The sequence below is a fragment of the Heterocephalus glaber genome, unplaced genomic scaffold (genome assembly GCF_053883595.1).
Source record: "Heterocephalus glaber isolate CG9 unplaced genomic scaffold, H.glaber_assembly_v1.0 deba00001532, whole genome shotgun sequence".
Lineage (NCBI taxonomy): Eukaryota > Metazoa > Chordata > Mammalia > Rodentia > Bathyergidae > Heterocephalus > Heterocephalus glaber.
Genome location: NW_028258330.1, coordinates 29,254,032 through 29,270,217, shown reverse-complemented (window position 1 = coordinate 29,270,217; position 16,186 = coordinate 29,254,032). Strand labels below are relative to the sequence as shown.

Below are 16,186 nucleotides of genomic sequence, written 5' to 3'. Positions count from 1 at the left end.
TCTGGCTTTTTATTATTTTTGTTTTTTTCCTCACCCTACAGAATGATGCTTAAATATTAAGAAAAAATAGCTGCTAGAATTTATACATTAACCCAGATGGACATAGTAATTAATGGGCAACCCCATGCCAGTTTGTATACGTTAGGGAGAGGACAGAGTAAGGATGAGAAATGGGTAGGGAGGAAGAGAGAACATTCCCAGCACCCACCCAACTCCAAAACACACATCAAAGAATCGCCCAACCAAGCAAATGAGAATGAATTTTAACAACCACAGACAGCAGCTAACTTGAGGTTGGTAAATCAGAAAATTAGGTTGGTAAGAAAGATTATCATGGTCATCCATTGTCACTGAAACAGAAGCCCTTTGAAAGTTGCTTTATTTTTAACAAAAGATTTCATAGTGTATTGAAAATCATTCTGAAATCTTTTATTACTCTACATAAAATAATTACATTGTTTTGTAATAAAGGTTTAATAGAATACAGGGTCAAGCATAAATCTTTATGCAACTTCCCATGAGCCATTTTTAGTCCTGAATAAGCTATCCAGCAATAATACATTTGAAAAACACTACATGCAGAATGCATACAAATCAAACACTAAATCTGTATAAAATTAAGCTTAAAGCTTTTAAAAAAAAAAAAAAAAGCCAAAACACAGTTAGTGCAAAGTCCTGGAATTCATGACATGACCAGACTAGTATACAAGAAGTAATGGGACTGATTCAGGCAGATTAATTTGCTTTTGCCAACAATCTTCCCCATTCAAAACACAGAAAAGTATTTTTCTTCCCAGTGCAAAAACTACAAGAGACAATGACAATCAAAATTTTTAATGGAATTATGAAAAAAATAAAAACATGACTGCAATTAAGGAGAAGCTTCTGGTTCCTACTTACAAGATTTATAAGAAAGAAGAATTTGGATAAAAGATGCTGCAAGATAATAGAAATAAATGGAAACAAATCAAAGGACAGCAGTAATTATAAAATACTTTAAAGATGGTGAAATTTTACAACAAATTAAGAAGCTTTTTAGCTTTTTAAAGGTTAAATTTAAAGCTTTACGATACCACAAGCTAGTTCAAAAACATAGGAAATTGTGCATTCAGGTCCGAAATTATGATTTTGTATCATGCAAAACAATGAACAAAGAAAATTACACAACTACAGGAATTGAGGTTTTGAACTCCCTACAACGTGCATTAAAAATTTTAGTTCATTAACCCTTCCCAGCTCAATGTTATTTTCACAAAGCCCAGTATACTGTCACACAAATCGAAAGCGAACCAGTTCAAGGGAGCAAACTTAAGTTAAAGGTGAACTGCACAGCAGAATTCCTTGATGACAGCCAGTACTAAGAAAACAGTATTAAACAACCCCCCCCCCATTCCAACCCCAAGACTGGGACGTAGCAGCCCTCCATAACCCCTTCCACCATGTAGACACTTCTTATCTGCTGGATAATGTAACAGCCTTCATCATCTCCAAAAACAGTGAGAAAGAGAAGTGCTTCTATCCTTTCCCCATCAGGGAAAATGATGAGTTAAAAGATGTTGCTCACATATGATTTGAACTTTGGTTTCTATCTTCTGATGTAAGAGGGTGAGAAAAGCTGTTACAAACTCCCCAGAGATAGAAAGCTCTTTAAGTTCCCTTTAAGCAAGCCCACCATCAAAGCAGCAGACGAGCCATGCTAGATGCAGGGATTTCAGGGTCAACTGCTCTGTAGCCCAAAGCTACATTGTAAGAATTATACCTTTAAAAATATAAAAATGACTACTAACTCACTTTAGAAAATTAATAAACATGATTCAGAAAACTCAAAATATAAAGTACATGAACATAAAGAAAATAACTCAAAAGTGGTTTTAAAATGTTTTTTTCACTTAGACATTGTAAGCACATTAATTTAACCACTAGTAAGCACTACTTTCAATCTTATAAATAAAATTATAACACGGAAATGGTAGAAAATAAAGTATCTAAATTTGAATAAAATAAAGTAAGCAAAGGAATCCTTAAACTCACACAATCTCAAATTATATTCCTGAAAATCTTTGTATCTGTAACTTTTCTAAATTATTTAGAGTCATAAGAACATCCAAAATAATTATATGTATATAATAATCACAGACATAGACTTTCATCTTGACATTATACATAACAGCTATGAAGGCATTTCTGAGAGAATGGATATCCTATGGCCATTATATTAGTTTATCCCTGGAACTAATATTATCCCTAGAGATGCAAAAAACTAATGTAATTGGACTTTTTTTTGGTACCGGGGATTGAACTCAGGACCTTGTGGTTTTGAGGCAGGCGTCGGCACCACTGAGCTAAATCCCCAGCCCCAGACTTTTAAAACAAATCTTAATCTACTTCCAACTCCAGTGGAAAAATGCTTTCTTACCAAACAACCAATACATTCATGAATGCACAATCATTAGTGCCTGGCACATAATAATAGCAACTCAAAAAATGCCAGTCATTATTATTATTATTCAACTATACAAAACATACCATAAATATTCAAAACATTCTGTACTGCCCATCCTTCCATTCTGTATCTTATGTCACTATCTCCAAGTATAATGGTCAGATGAAGAAATATATCAGATCTTATGTAAACAGTTTCATTTCTATAATAAAATCTAAATGAGGGCCGGGGATTTAGCCCAGTGGTTCCGTCGCCTGCCTTGCAAGCGCAAGGACCCAAGTTCGATTCCCGGTACCAAAAAAAAAAATCTAAATGAAGGGTTATTAATTCTCTACCAATCTTATTAAGTTACAAAGCAAATGATAATTTGAAAGTGTTTCCCTAAAATAAAGTTTTCTAGACTAAAACCTAAGAGGTTAGAGTTTTTTAGGAAGCAGACAACTATTCATATATACATGTACCAATGATTGAATAGCTGTCAAAAATCTAAGAAAACACCTCTGTGGATATATTTCCAGTCAAAATCTTTAATTCTTCATGTAAGTATTATTACCCTGGCTGACATGAAGGGAACTTCCAGATCACCTACTGAAAGGAATTTGATTTAACAAAAAGTGGCTAACCTGAAGTATGTTTAATAAAATCAGACAAAGGGCCAAACCTCATAGAATACACATTAAAAGAATAGGCAGGAAAACTTCCAATGTTTCTTTTACTTCAGCTGGAAGGGGTTAAGCATGAGACACTGCTTGGTCAGAAACAGAGCTTTTTAAGATACATATTAATCTTGCAGGTAGGAAAGATTAAAAAGGGGAAAAAAAAGAAAAAGAAAAAAATGATAGCATATTTCTTGAGCAATATTTACCAGTCATGCTGCTGTCTCGGTTTATCCCATTATGAAGTTTACAGTGAACAAATGCTGCATCAAATAACCATGATCCAAAGAGATTCAAGATGCTGTTAACCTTTGGTCTCCGAGGGGCAGGCAGTGGCCGAGGTTCTGAACTTGCCTGATTTGGACTTGACAGAGGAGAGGTTGAGGAGCTCTGGTGCTGGACTTTCGAGGCATGAGCAGTACTAACCTATTAGAATAGCACAATGGTACAACCATACCCATGAAAGGTCTGAGAAAACAGAAGGACCTTTTTTTCTAAATAGGATAGCAAATTAAAAAAACAACTTTACACAGTCTAACTATGGTAATGAAAGTTCTTACTGTGCTTGTCTTCATGGTGGCCTTATTCACAGTAACAGCCCGGTGCCTTCGGTTATGTGGTGGGGTAGTATTGACCGCAGTGCTTTGAGACATACTTAATCTATTTACGGGTGTCGGAGGAGCACTGTCTGACCGGGGTCTAGAAATGCCTTAAGAAAAAAAGAAAGATGAAGTTATTCTTCATAGTTCAAATATCTGATTAGGGCTAGGGTTGGAGCTCAGCGGTACAGCACTTGTGTAGACTGTGCAACGACCTGGGTTTAATTCCCAGCACAGCCAAAACAAACAAACAAACAAACAAACAAAAAACCCTATTTGACCAGAAAATCTTCCACATGCAATACTTTCAAAGGACTGGGACATACTATAGCAGACCATTAGTCTCCTCCCAATATCCATATACCATTTTTATCTATGTAATGCAACACAAATTTTAGCTGGACACAGCTACCCACAATAAATAACTACATTTTCATGCTTCTCTTGCAACTAGATGTAGCCATTTGCTAACCAAAGAAATGTAGGTGATTGCTGGGGAGGTCATCTAAGAAAATGTCCTTAAAAGGACAATCAGGTATAGACTCTCCTTCCTTTCTAACTCCTGGACACGGAGAACTCACTCAACCATCACAGCCCAGCAGGCAGTGCACAAAGGATGTAGAACCACCAGACGGAAGAGCTTTTTATCCCTCATGGGGACAGAACTACTACAGCAGCTCTGTACTGCCTAGCCCTGATTTCATATTGGGATTTTTGGTTGTTATATGACAATCAGACTTAGTATATTTGTTACATAATACATAAACAACTACAAATGTTTCAGAAAACAACAGCCATTGCAAGGCATAGTGGCACACACCTGTAATCCCATTTACTCAGGACAGTGAGGCAGGAAGATTATAAATTTAAAGCCAGCAATTTAGAGACCTTATCTCAAAATAAATTTGTAAAGGGTTGGGAATGCAGCTCCTGATTCCCTGGGTTCCTTCCTCAGTATGACTGACTGACCAACTGATCAACAGACAAGACAGACAGACAGAGACAAATAGATATTAAATAGCACCGCTTTTTAACAGGTCAAAAAAATTCTGACCTCTCATATGTCTAAAGTGTGAAAAAATCTTTTGAAACAGTGGATTACAAAAGGTATGATATACTTTCCAATGATATAAATGAGAATAGTCTCTAGTGCATTACAAGCTGTATTTTCTTGGATAACTAATAAGAATGAGCACTTTTTTGCAAATTATTTATTTGTATCCTTTGTCCTTTTATCTAATAAATATTCTTTTTCTTAGCATATTGATCTATTTATATGAAGACATAATAATCTTCCATTATATTTGTTACAAATAATCTTTCCTAGTTTGTTACCTGTCATTAAATCTATTTCTCTTTTCCTTTGGGCTTTCATAATTTCTTCTAGAATTACACTCAAAGGTTATCTAAATGCAGGCTCTTCAGACGTCTAGCAACATACACAAAATTCACCTAAGAATGCATCCACCAGACAGCTGATTCCACGCATGGCACGAAAAAATATTTGAGGCAGATGTTTAAGGCAGGGATATTGATTCAATTCTTGCGGCATCCCGCTCACATTTAAGAACTGTTCCTGAAATTTGGGAGTAGAGCTTATAATGGCTGGATTACTCAAATCCACGGGATGACTATTAGGAAAGAGAAAAAAATTACACAATTAGAAATTTCTATAGCAAAAAAATGCATGCAAACCAATTTAAGAACAAGGCTAAATGCACTTATTTCTTTAATTCAGAGAGCCAACTGATCTATATTTCATTAGGGCTCAGACATGAACACTACTCTATAGAAGAGGTGTAGCTTTTCTACATGAACTTATTTTACCCACAGAATGAGAGTGAAAGTAAAACTAGAAGGTTTTAGCTTTTTTAGAGTACATATAGATATTTTAAACATGTTTGGACTTAAGCAATGGAATGGAAAAGTTTCAAAAAGAGCCTCAAGGAAAAGATTTTACGTTAACATTTCCAATTTTAAAAAATATGAACTATGTAGTACATATATGTACTACAGTATACATTTCAAAACAATACAATGGGGTTTGATTTATATTTTAGGTTCAACCATTTGCATTAAAAAGCTTTCCATTTGAAATGGTCTGCTTAGCTACTGATTAAATAGGCTCTCCAACTCAAAGTACAATTGATAACTTATAACTGGTAGAAAGAATTTCCACTAGCTACAAGGCAAAAGAACTAGGCTGAGAAGTAGAAATCAGTAGTTTACACATTCTCTGGCCTTTGAAAACTCTTTTTCCACCCACCAGAAGATTCTTAATTTGAAGTAACTATAGTGGGAAAAGGTAATGTGTGCTTGTACAGAAAATGGGCTGCTAGAGGTAGCATACCATATCACACAGAAGTATAGCCCATCATGGAAGGTACAGGAGGTAAAAAGTCTCTAGCAGCACTGCCTGCTGGGAGTTGTAGTTCATTTGTTTAGAAATTATAAAAACAGGTTGTAAGGTTGGAATGGACTATATCTCAGTCCAACAGAGCTCTGTTAAATTTGTATCTTTCAGTCACTGAAAACTAAGAAGAGAAAGATGTATACAGCTCTTCCAGATATAAACCATAAATTATTTCATAGGCATCCAAATACTCAGAGAAAAGATTTAAAAAAATAAAACTCTGAAATGAGAATGGATAACAAAGGATACAGATAACAGAAACTCCATTTCTGTAGTTCCTGATCTCCTGTGTGCCTGACTCATTTAGGAACCTTTTATTTTGTTTGTTTTGTTCTTTAAAACAGGGTTTTGGTATGTAATTCAGGCTGGCCTTGAACTCACTATGGAGCCCAGGCTGGCCTCAAACTTGAGGTGATCTTCCTGCCTCAGCCTTCTGAGTGCTGGGATTACAGGCATGTGCCACCACACTCAGTACATGTAAGGGCCTTTTACAAGTCCAGATTCCACCTACATTTACTGAAATAGAATCTCAGGTTGGGGTCTAACAGACAGGGGGTCATACACAAGTCCAAGAGTTCTAGTGAAATCAATGAGGAGCCAGCATCGTGGCACATGCCTGTAATCCCAGCACTCAGGAGGCTGAGGCAGGAGGATCACCTTGAGTTTTAGGCCAGCCTGGGCTACACAGCAAGTTCAAGGCCAGCCTGAACTACATACCAAAACCCTGTGTCAAAAAACAAAAAGAAAAAAAAAATCAATGGGAAACACATTTTTGTTTTGTTTTTCCTGGAAAAAGATAAAGCATTACCATACTAGACAAAATTCTGATGCCTATCTCACCATCATATTCAGCCCTCTTACCAGGAAATCTGTCAATGATCAAAGTTCCCCCTTCTTAATAATCCTCATAGACCTGCTTTCCACCCACTCACAGCTCATTTAAGCAAGGAGGTAAAAACCTGCCCAAAAGGAGTCTATCAAGATGTCTGAGAGAGACCTACAAACAGTGTAGCCTAATTAACAAAAATAATTTGATCCAATTTAATTCTTCTGAGATCTGAACAAAGAGAAAGAATTAGTGAACTTAAAGGGCCATAGTTGAGGTCACAGTAGCATAGCTGTTTAAACCACTGGGCAGTTACCATGGAGTTGCAGGGGCCCTTCAAAAACTGAAAAACAGGGAAGCCCAACAAAGGAAAAGAATAGTACATAATGCACAAGAGAAGCAAACAATTTGAGAGAAATGACAGAATGGCTGGTCCCGAGGCTGGCTTGATCCTTCCCCAAGAAGAGGACTGGTTGCTCACTGCTTCTTAGATCCCACACACTAACTTTTCCTATTTACCAGCATTTGCTTAAGTTGGTTTCTAATCCCTACAACCAAAAGCATCCTGACTAAAAGACGAAAGTTAGACCAAGAAGAAACACAAAGCCTGAGAGATCAACTAAAAGTGAAGCAGTGAGAAAAGATTATCCAAGAACCAACTCAAAAGATTCCAGCACTAGAGTTTTACTGGTCATTTATTTCAAATGCTTAAGGAACATATAGCTTTCACACAAGAGAACATGAAAGAGAATAGGAAGTTTTGCTATTCTTTTAATGCTACCAAAATGTAGATTTAAAATACCATTTTAATTCAACAGTGTTCTAGAAGGTCTGACAAGTGCAGGAAAATATAAAGAAATAATTATAACAGTAATAGTAATTTTTAAGCTACTGTGTACAAGGCATTGTACTATTTTACATGACTTTTTCTTCTGCAATTCTTTTTTTTTTTTTTTTTTTGGTACTGGAGATTGAACTCTGGTCCTTGCGCTTGCACAACAGGCGGCGAAACCACTGAGCTAAATCCCCAGCCCTCTTCTTCAATTCTTACAAGATAGATACAACATTATTCCCATTTTGTAAATTAGAAAGGCACAGAAAGACTAAATTATTCAATCAAGTTCACAAAAAAGAAAAAAGACAGTACAACTTGAACTCACATCTAGGTCCTACTGTATCCAAAACATTTTGGTTTAAATACTACATGCTCTAGTATGAACTGTTAGAAAAGAAATATAGTACTTATTTGAAGACATGTTCATTACATCTAGAAATCTCAGAAGAATTTGTGAAATCTCAGAGCCCACATATGATATACAAAAGTAAAAATATTCTTTATAGCAGCAATAGCCAGTTAAAAGATAAACACTCTACTCTTTTAAAAGCTCACATGATATACAAAAGTAAAAATGTTCTTTACAGCAGCAGTAGCCATCTAGAAAATATAACAGTGTAAAAAAAGCTTTTCACAAAATCAGTAATAAAGGAAATATGCAAATCTGTAAAGAAAACTACCATACACCTCTATAAATACATAAGATTCTAAGCTGGACACAGTGGCACAATCCTGGAATCTAGCTCTCAGGAGGCTGAGTCAGGAGGACTGTCAACTTGGACTACATAGTAAGTCCAAGGTTAGCATGAACTACATAGTGAGACCCTGTCTCAAAAAACAAGACAAAGAAAAGATAGTGCCAGGGATTTAGCTCAGTGGTTTTGCTGCCTGCTGCACAAGCACAAGGAACCGAGTTCGATCCCCGGTACCAAAAAAAAAAAAAAAAAAAAGAAAAGATATATAAGATTCTAAAAAGGGGGTGGAGAGCATAACTCAGTGGTAAAGCTCATGGACAACACCCCCGAGTTCAATCCCCAGTGTTATGCTTTGCATCTAGATGTCTTCCCCAAGTCTCATGCAGTCAGAGGTAGGGCTTTTCGGAGGTGGCTGGATCTAGGGTGTGTGATGCTGGAATTAAGGATGTGATGCTGGGATTAAGTGTACAATGCTGGGATAAGGCTGCCCCACCTTGGGTGTGAGTGCTACCCACCCCAAGGGCGGGTATCCTGGATGGAATATAAGTGACAGAAAGAGGGCTGCTGCTGCTTCTGTTTCTCTTGCTGGTCTTCTGCTTCCTCCCGCTCACTCTGCTGTGCCACCCTGCCTTGAAGCCAACTGATTATGGACTGAGTCCTCTACAAATTGAGAGCCAAAATAAACTTTTCCTCCTTTACTTCAGGTGTTGGGTATTTTGTCTCACCAATGAGAAAAGTAACTAAGACATCCAGTAATAAAAAAAAGAAAAGTTTTTAATTAACAGATTCTGAAAAAAGAAAAATACATGCTTTAGGAAAGCAGACTAAATGTAACACAGTATCAGGTTTCCTTAAATATAAAGGCTTAATATAATTCTCATCTTTAGCAGAGTAGAACTAGTTGTTCACTTTTTCTTTTCCTCTATATTCTCTTCCAATTAAGTGTGGCATGTGTTCTGGCCAATGGAATGTAAGTAGCACTAATTTACATCACTTTGTGGCCTGGTCCATAAAATCTTACTACACAATTATCCCATTTACTAACAAGATCCAGAGGCTCCTGCTTATAATGTTGAAGCACTGGGCCAGGGATTTAGCTCAGTGGTTCCACCGCCTGCCTCGCAAGCGCAAGGTCCCGAGTTCAATCACCGGTACCAAAAAAATTAATAATAATAATAATAATAATAATAATAATAATGTTGAGGCACTAATGAAGTCATGTGTTAAAGAAAGCAGAGCCTCCATCAGCCCAGGTTCCACCCCCCACCCCAACTTCATCAATTTTGGGTTCATTTGCTGAAGGAGGACATTTTCTTTACCCTTATTAATACACAATCCAAACCCCAAAAGGCTTTATAAGGGTTTTCTATTCGCTTCTACAGTCGTGCCTTGGTTTCCATGGGGAACTGGTTCCAGGATTCCCCTTCCCCACAGATACCAACATCTGTGGATGCTCAATCTCCTATGTTAAATGACATAGTATTTACATATAACCTGTGAACATCCTCTTGTATAGTTTAAATCACCTTTTTTTTTTGTTCTTTAAATCATTTCTGGATTCTCTGTAATACCTAGCACAATGTGAATGCTAGGTAAATAGTTGTTATACTGGGTTTTTTTCTTTCTTTTCTTTTTTTTTTTTTGTGAGACAGCTTGTCTCACTATACAGTTCAGGGTGCCCTTGAACTCACTATGTAGCCCAGGTTGGCTTCCAACTCATAGCAATCCTCTTGTTTCAGCCTCCTGAGTGTTGAGAGTACACCACCATGCCTATCTGGGTATACTATATTGTTAAGAGACTAATAACAAGGAAAAAAGACTGCATAAGTTCAGTACAGATGTAACTTTTTTCAAATTACTTTTAATTCCTGGTTAGTTGAATCTATAGATATGAGATCCACAGGTTCAGAGGGCCAATGGTATTTTTTAACTTGACAAATTGATTCATCTGAAATGTAAATCAGGCAAGAAGAGAGAAATATTCTAAGAAAAGGAAAAAGAAAAAGATACTAGGTCTACTAAATATCAATAAATGTTGGCCAGGCATGGTGGCACATTACTGTAAATCTCAGCACTTGAAAGACTGAGGCAGGAGGATCTCCACAAGTATGAGGCCAGCCTGGGCTCTATGACTACAAGACCAGTCTGAAGTACATAGTGAGACTCTGTCTCAAAAAAAAAAAAAGGAAATAAATAGCAGTAAATATTAAAAAGTTAATTAAAACTGTGAATCTGATATACGAATAAATTAAGAGATTAATGGAGTAATATGTGACCTAAAACCAGATACTAGTATATATAAAGGAATTTAATATCTCAAAGGAAACAACACTAGGAAAAAAAATCATAGCTCTCTGATCAAAGAACATAGAAAGACTTTCTAATTTTAAAAGAGAAATAATCAAAGAAAAGACATTCAAAATTAAAAATCACTGAAAGCTGAAAAATATAACTATGAAGTAAAAAAAGAAATAACAGAAAATGATTCACATTCCTAATTTATAAAAGGGTCATGCATAGTAATTTAAAATCACTAACACACACACAAAAAATGAAGATAGTACAGCCAGGAAGAGAAGATAAAAGAGGAAAAAGTTTATTGGATGCTTTACAATAGAATAAATGTTCCATGGAAGACATGGGTAAGAGTGGAAGAAGGACAGGTAGGAAGTGATGTAACTAAATGGAAGAACTTCCATTAACGCATAGCAGGAAGGTAGGCATTTAGCCCTCTGTGAAATATTAAAGTGTACTTCTCAGTGAAATTTTAAACAACAGGGCTACTAGAGGAAGACCCTGGGAGCCAAAATGACTACTGCCAAATACAGGGAGGAACAAGGCGGTCTCCAGTCCCCACAGAACGTGACAAAGTCTAGGAAGAGATGTCATCCAAGCTCAGCAACAGCAACAAGAACAAATGCTGTATCTACTACAGAGAGTAAGTTCCTAGAAAGCGTAAATCAAGGGCAGCTAAGGAAAGCCTAAGCCTGCTGGGATGGGGACAGCAGGAGGCACACAATGTAGATGTGCCTATTGTCCAGTATGGCTCTATTGATGGATTGTGCTTAGCATTCACACTCTGATAACAAGAGAGTTCTTGCTCTAAGAAGTTTACTAGGTCAAAAACTCATGAAATAAAACAACAATACCTTAACATATGTAAAAATCGAAACCACGTCTGTGCAACACACTCATTATCCATTTCTGGAGGGATCAAACTGGCATCCTCATCAGGAACTTTAAATGGAGGAAATGAAGGACCATATGTAAAGCGTAACAATCTAGAAAGTAAAAAATGCATAGCATTAAGTCTATTTCTTAACAGAATGAAAAATACATTCAAACATGAAAACATAGGAGGAAATACATGAAACATATATACCTTACTTAAATTAACAAAGTATATGAAAACTGTCATTTATAAAACAGACAAACTGAAAGGGATTTCCTGTTTTTCCAAAGATTTTTATTTGTTTGTTTATTTTTTTGAGACAGGGTATCGCTATATAGTTCAGTCTTGAACTCAGTACGTAGCCCAGGCTGGTCTCATGGCTATCCTCCTGCCTCAGCCTCCTCAGTGCTAGGATTACAGGCATGCACCAACACGCTTGGCAATTCAAAATACTTTTTTTCAAAGATTATTTGAAAAACTAAAAGTGAAGAGTGAGAGAGAAACTGGTTCTGTAGAGTGAGCTTGAGCTGAGTAAAAGGCAAAAAAGTGAGATAAAAGAACACCCTAGAGAAAGCAGGACACGCTATCTTGAGGAAAGCCATGATAGCTCAAAAGATTTTTGAAACATATTTAAAATATTTACTACTTATATTGTGTATAACTTACAAGTAATTTTTAAAAGACTCCACGGCAAATCTATCAATACATCTAAACTATATTTTACTCATAAGAATAACTTAACTCTACATGAAATTTAGAATGTAGTATTAAGAAATTTAGAATACGGTACACTTTTATACTGTACCATAAAAGTAACTCAACAACTTAGCTGTAATATTCTAAATACACTGCCCAAGCATGGTGGTGCACCCTGTAATCCCAGCTCACAGGAGGCTGTGGCAGGAGGATCACTGCAAGTTCAAGGCCAGCCTAAACTACACAGCAAGATCCTGTCTCAAAAAAAAAGTATTAAAACTCTTAAAAGCCCTTTGACCCAAAGATTTTATATCTAGGTATTATAACTTAATAATCATAATACATACAAAACCTATATGAAGTATTCATATCATAGTATTTCTAAAGTAAAACACTGGGAACAACATAATTATCAAAACCTCAGAGAAATTATTATAACTTCAATTATATAATGGAAAACTACAGTCATTAAAAATGGGATCTCAAGCTGGGCTGGTCCCAGCACCCAGAAGGAAGCTCCCCTGCCACCATCCCAGGCTCCTAGGGCAGAGAAGGTGAGCCGGTCCCAGAACCTGGAAGAAAGTTCCCCCACCGCCATCCCACGCTCCTAGGGCAGAGAAGCTGAGCTGGTCCCAGCACCTGCAAGGAGGCTCCCCCACTGCCATCCCAGGCTCCTAGGGCAGAGAAGCTGAGCTGGTCCCAGCACCTGCAAGGAGGCTCCCCCACTGCCATCCCAGGCTCCTAGGGCAGAGAAGCTGAGCCGGTCCCAGCACCTGGAAGGAGGCTCCCCCACCGCCATCCCAAGCTCCTAGGGCACAGAAACTGAGCCAGTCCCAGCACCTGGAGGGAGGCTCCCCCGCCACCATCCCAATCTCCTAGGGCAGAGAAGCTGAGCTGGTCCCAGCACCTGGAAGGAGGCTCCCCTGCTGCCATCCCAAGCTCCTAGGGCAGAGAAGCTGAGCCTCGTGGGTGCCAGAAGCAACCCACCCCCCCCACCGTGGAAATGAGGAGACATGTAAACAAGCCTCAAAAACAGACTTCTGGATCACCTACAGCAACCCCAAAGGGATATGAGATGGAACAATCTGATACTCAACCACCTGGACTCTCTGAACTGGCAACAAAAATGTAACCTCAAAAATTATTTGAGAATAAAGTGACAAGAACAGATATCAGATGAAAAAAGGAAATAGTAGTATATAGAATAATCTCAAATTGGTTTAAGAAAGGGAACTACATGAAAAATACATTAAAATGTTAATACTGATTACCTTTAAAGATACCTATTTTCCCCTACATCTTCTAAATTTTCTATTCTAAGTATGCACTGCTTTTATAATCAAAACAATAGTATCACTTAAAAGTAGTTTAAGAACACTGATATTCCCCATGACATAGCAGAGTCAAAAAAAATTCCAAAACTTCATCTTTTAAATGATGATAAAGATCTAACATTTTATTTTATTTTTTATTAGTATTTGTTCGCAACACATATTCAATACATGTATCATGGAGAACTGGTGCATACACATATCCCATCTTGAAGATCTAACACTTACTAGCTCAGACAAATCTATCCTCTGATACAAAACACTATCTAAAAAGTACCTAGGCCTGGGGATTTAGCTCAGTGATTACACTGCCTGCCCTGCAGGCACAAGGACCTGAGTTTGATCCCCGGTACCAAAAATAAATAAGTAAGTAAGTAAGTATCTGTTCCCACCATCTATTCCCACTGTCCCTAATCATACCTAAGTCAGATCAAGTCTCTAGCTCTACCAGTTAACAAGAGAAACAAAGGATGGGCAACATGTTAATGTGGTGAAAACATAACTGAAAAAAATTCAGAACCATGGGCCGGGGATTTAGCTCAGTGGTTCTGCTGCCTGCCTCGCAAGCGCAAGGACCCGAGTTCGATCCCTGGTACCAAAAAAAAAAAATTCAGAACCTGAAACAGCACAATACAAGCCAGATGTGGTAAAGCACACCCTATAAGCACAACTACTTGCTCTGTAATCCCTGCTACTCAGTAGGTTGAGGGAAGAGGATCACAAGTTTGAGGCCAGCTTGGGCACTGTAGCAAGATCCTCTCTCAAAATAAAATAAAAACGACTGAGGATGCAGCTCAGTGGTAGAATGCTTGCCTAACACACATGGGGCCCTGGGTCAAATATCTAGTACTAGGAGTAAAAAAAAAAGACAACCTCATGTCTTCACAAAAAATTCTAAAGAAATCAAAAATAAGAATAAGAACTTATAGTTTAAAACAGACTTTAAAAACACATCAAGTAGCCAGGCATGGTGGAGCATGCCTGTAATCCCAGCACTTTGGGAGGCTGAGGCAGGAGGATAGCAAGTTAAACCCAGCCTAGGCCAGGGATTTAGCTCAGTGGTTCTGCTGCCTGCCTTGCAACCACAAGGTCCTGAGTTCAATCCCTGGTACAAAAACAAACAAACAAACAAACAAAAAACCCAGTCTGAGCAACTTAGCAAGACCAAGTCAAAATAAAAAATAAAAAAATAGTTAAGGGCTGAGGATTGTAGCTCAGTACAAAGGTTATGGTTCAATCCCCACCACCACAAAAGTCTACTAATGCAATTTCTGAACATTGTTTTCTTATTCAATGGAATCAACTATAAAAAGAAAAAGTACAGGGAAATTTGAACACTGGCTATCTGGTATTAAAGAACTGTCAAAAAAAAAAAAAAAGAAAAAAATTTAAAAAAAAAAGAACTGTTAGTTTTTTAAGGCATGATAGCGGTATTATAATTATGTTTTTAAAGGAATCCTTATCTTTTCAAATTATAAATTAAAAGATGTACAGTTAAAATGAAAAAATAAAGACTGAAAAAATGAAACCTGAGTTTACTCACAGAATGGTTTTATATATATAAATGTTTAAAAGGCAAATTATTAAAAATTGCCTAGTATACTCATTTCTGCAGCATGTGTACTAAAATTGGAGTACAGAGATTAGCATGGTTCCCATGCAAGGATGACTCACAAATTCATGAAGTGTTCCATATTTTTTCTTAAAAAAAAAAATAAACTGTCTACTTTAGTTATAAAGTATACTCTAGTCCTACTTCTGTAAAATTATATGTAAATATATATGAACAAAATATCTGGTTAAAAAAAACAACTGTTATATCTTTCTATGGTTTTTCCTTCAAAATAATAATCAGACATATTTTTATAATTAAAATTAAGAGTGAGATTTGGGGAGAAGATATCTACTTCGCAAAAATATTTGATTATTCTGAAAGGTTTTAGATTAGACAGGCATTAGCCAAACTGCTGCATCTATTTTGTTAAAGTAGTTCAATTTTGTGTCTAAAGTACTGTAATGACAGACCCAGGCTTTTCACAATGCACCCTGTGAATCCCAGGAGTCACAGCATAAGCTGCCTAAGGTCAGATGATGAAGGAAGACAATCACCTACCTGGAAGTGAGCGCACAGATAACTTTGCTCCACTGTTCCACCACTGCCGGGTGGTGCCTCCAGTTAGCCACCATCTCCTTGGCTGTCTTCCAATAAGGAGGTGTTGGGAAGCACCGAGTACAAGCTAGTAACCAAACCTCAAAGAGAACACCAATCAATTTCTCTGCTAGATTCTCAGCAATTCCACCTGACAAATGAAAGAAAAAAAATCTTTAATTCACTAGTTTGGAAAAACTGGTCAAAAATTAAAATACTTGCAATATTAAATATTGACTTGCAAATAAATATTCAATAGTAAAAATGAAAATTAATCATTAAGTGTGCCTATACAGGAAATCAGAGACAACATGAACAGATTAGAGTGTTAAAGTTGCCTTGCCGGTTCTTACTAAAGATCTAACCTTCTA

The 16,186-nt window shown here is 37.0% G+C and overlaps 1 protein-coding gene and 1 pseudogene across 7 annotated transcripts in view; one reads left to right on the top strand and one right to left on the bottom strand.

The window, feature by feature from the left end:
• Positions 1-16,186, bottom strand: part of Ralgapb (Ral GTPase activating protein non-catalytic subunit beta) — a 100,369-nt gene that overhangs the window by 58,557 nt on the left and 25,626 nt on the right. For 5 of the 7 annotated variants that reach the window (XR_015442033.1, XM_004867777.4, XM_004867779.4 and 2 more), the window contains 6 exons: positions 15,780-15,966; positions 11,617-11,748; positions 5,151-5,329; positions 3,660-3,808; positions 3,309-3,525; positions 901-936 (listed from right to left, as the gene is read on the bottom strand). Coding sequence is in view for 6 of the 7 variants with exons in the window: in XM_004867777.4 (XP_004867834.1) it covers positions 901-936; positions 3,309-3,525; positions 3,660-3,808; positions 5,151-5,329; positions 11,617-11,748; positions 15,780-15,966 (900 nt within the window). In the remaining variant the exon portion in view is untranslated. The remainder of the gene's footprint in view (positions 1-900; positions 937-3,308; positions 3,526-3,659; positions 3,809-5,150; positions 5,330-11,616; positions 11,749-15,779; positions 15,967-16,186) is intronic. The other 2 variants (XM_004867780.4, XM_004867781.4) reach the window with 1 other exon arrangement.
• LOC147824733 (U6 spliceosomal RNA) lies at positions 15,266-15,366 on the top strand (annotated as a pseudogene).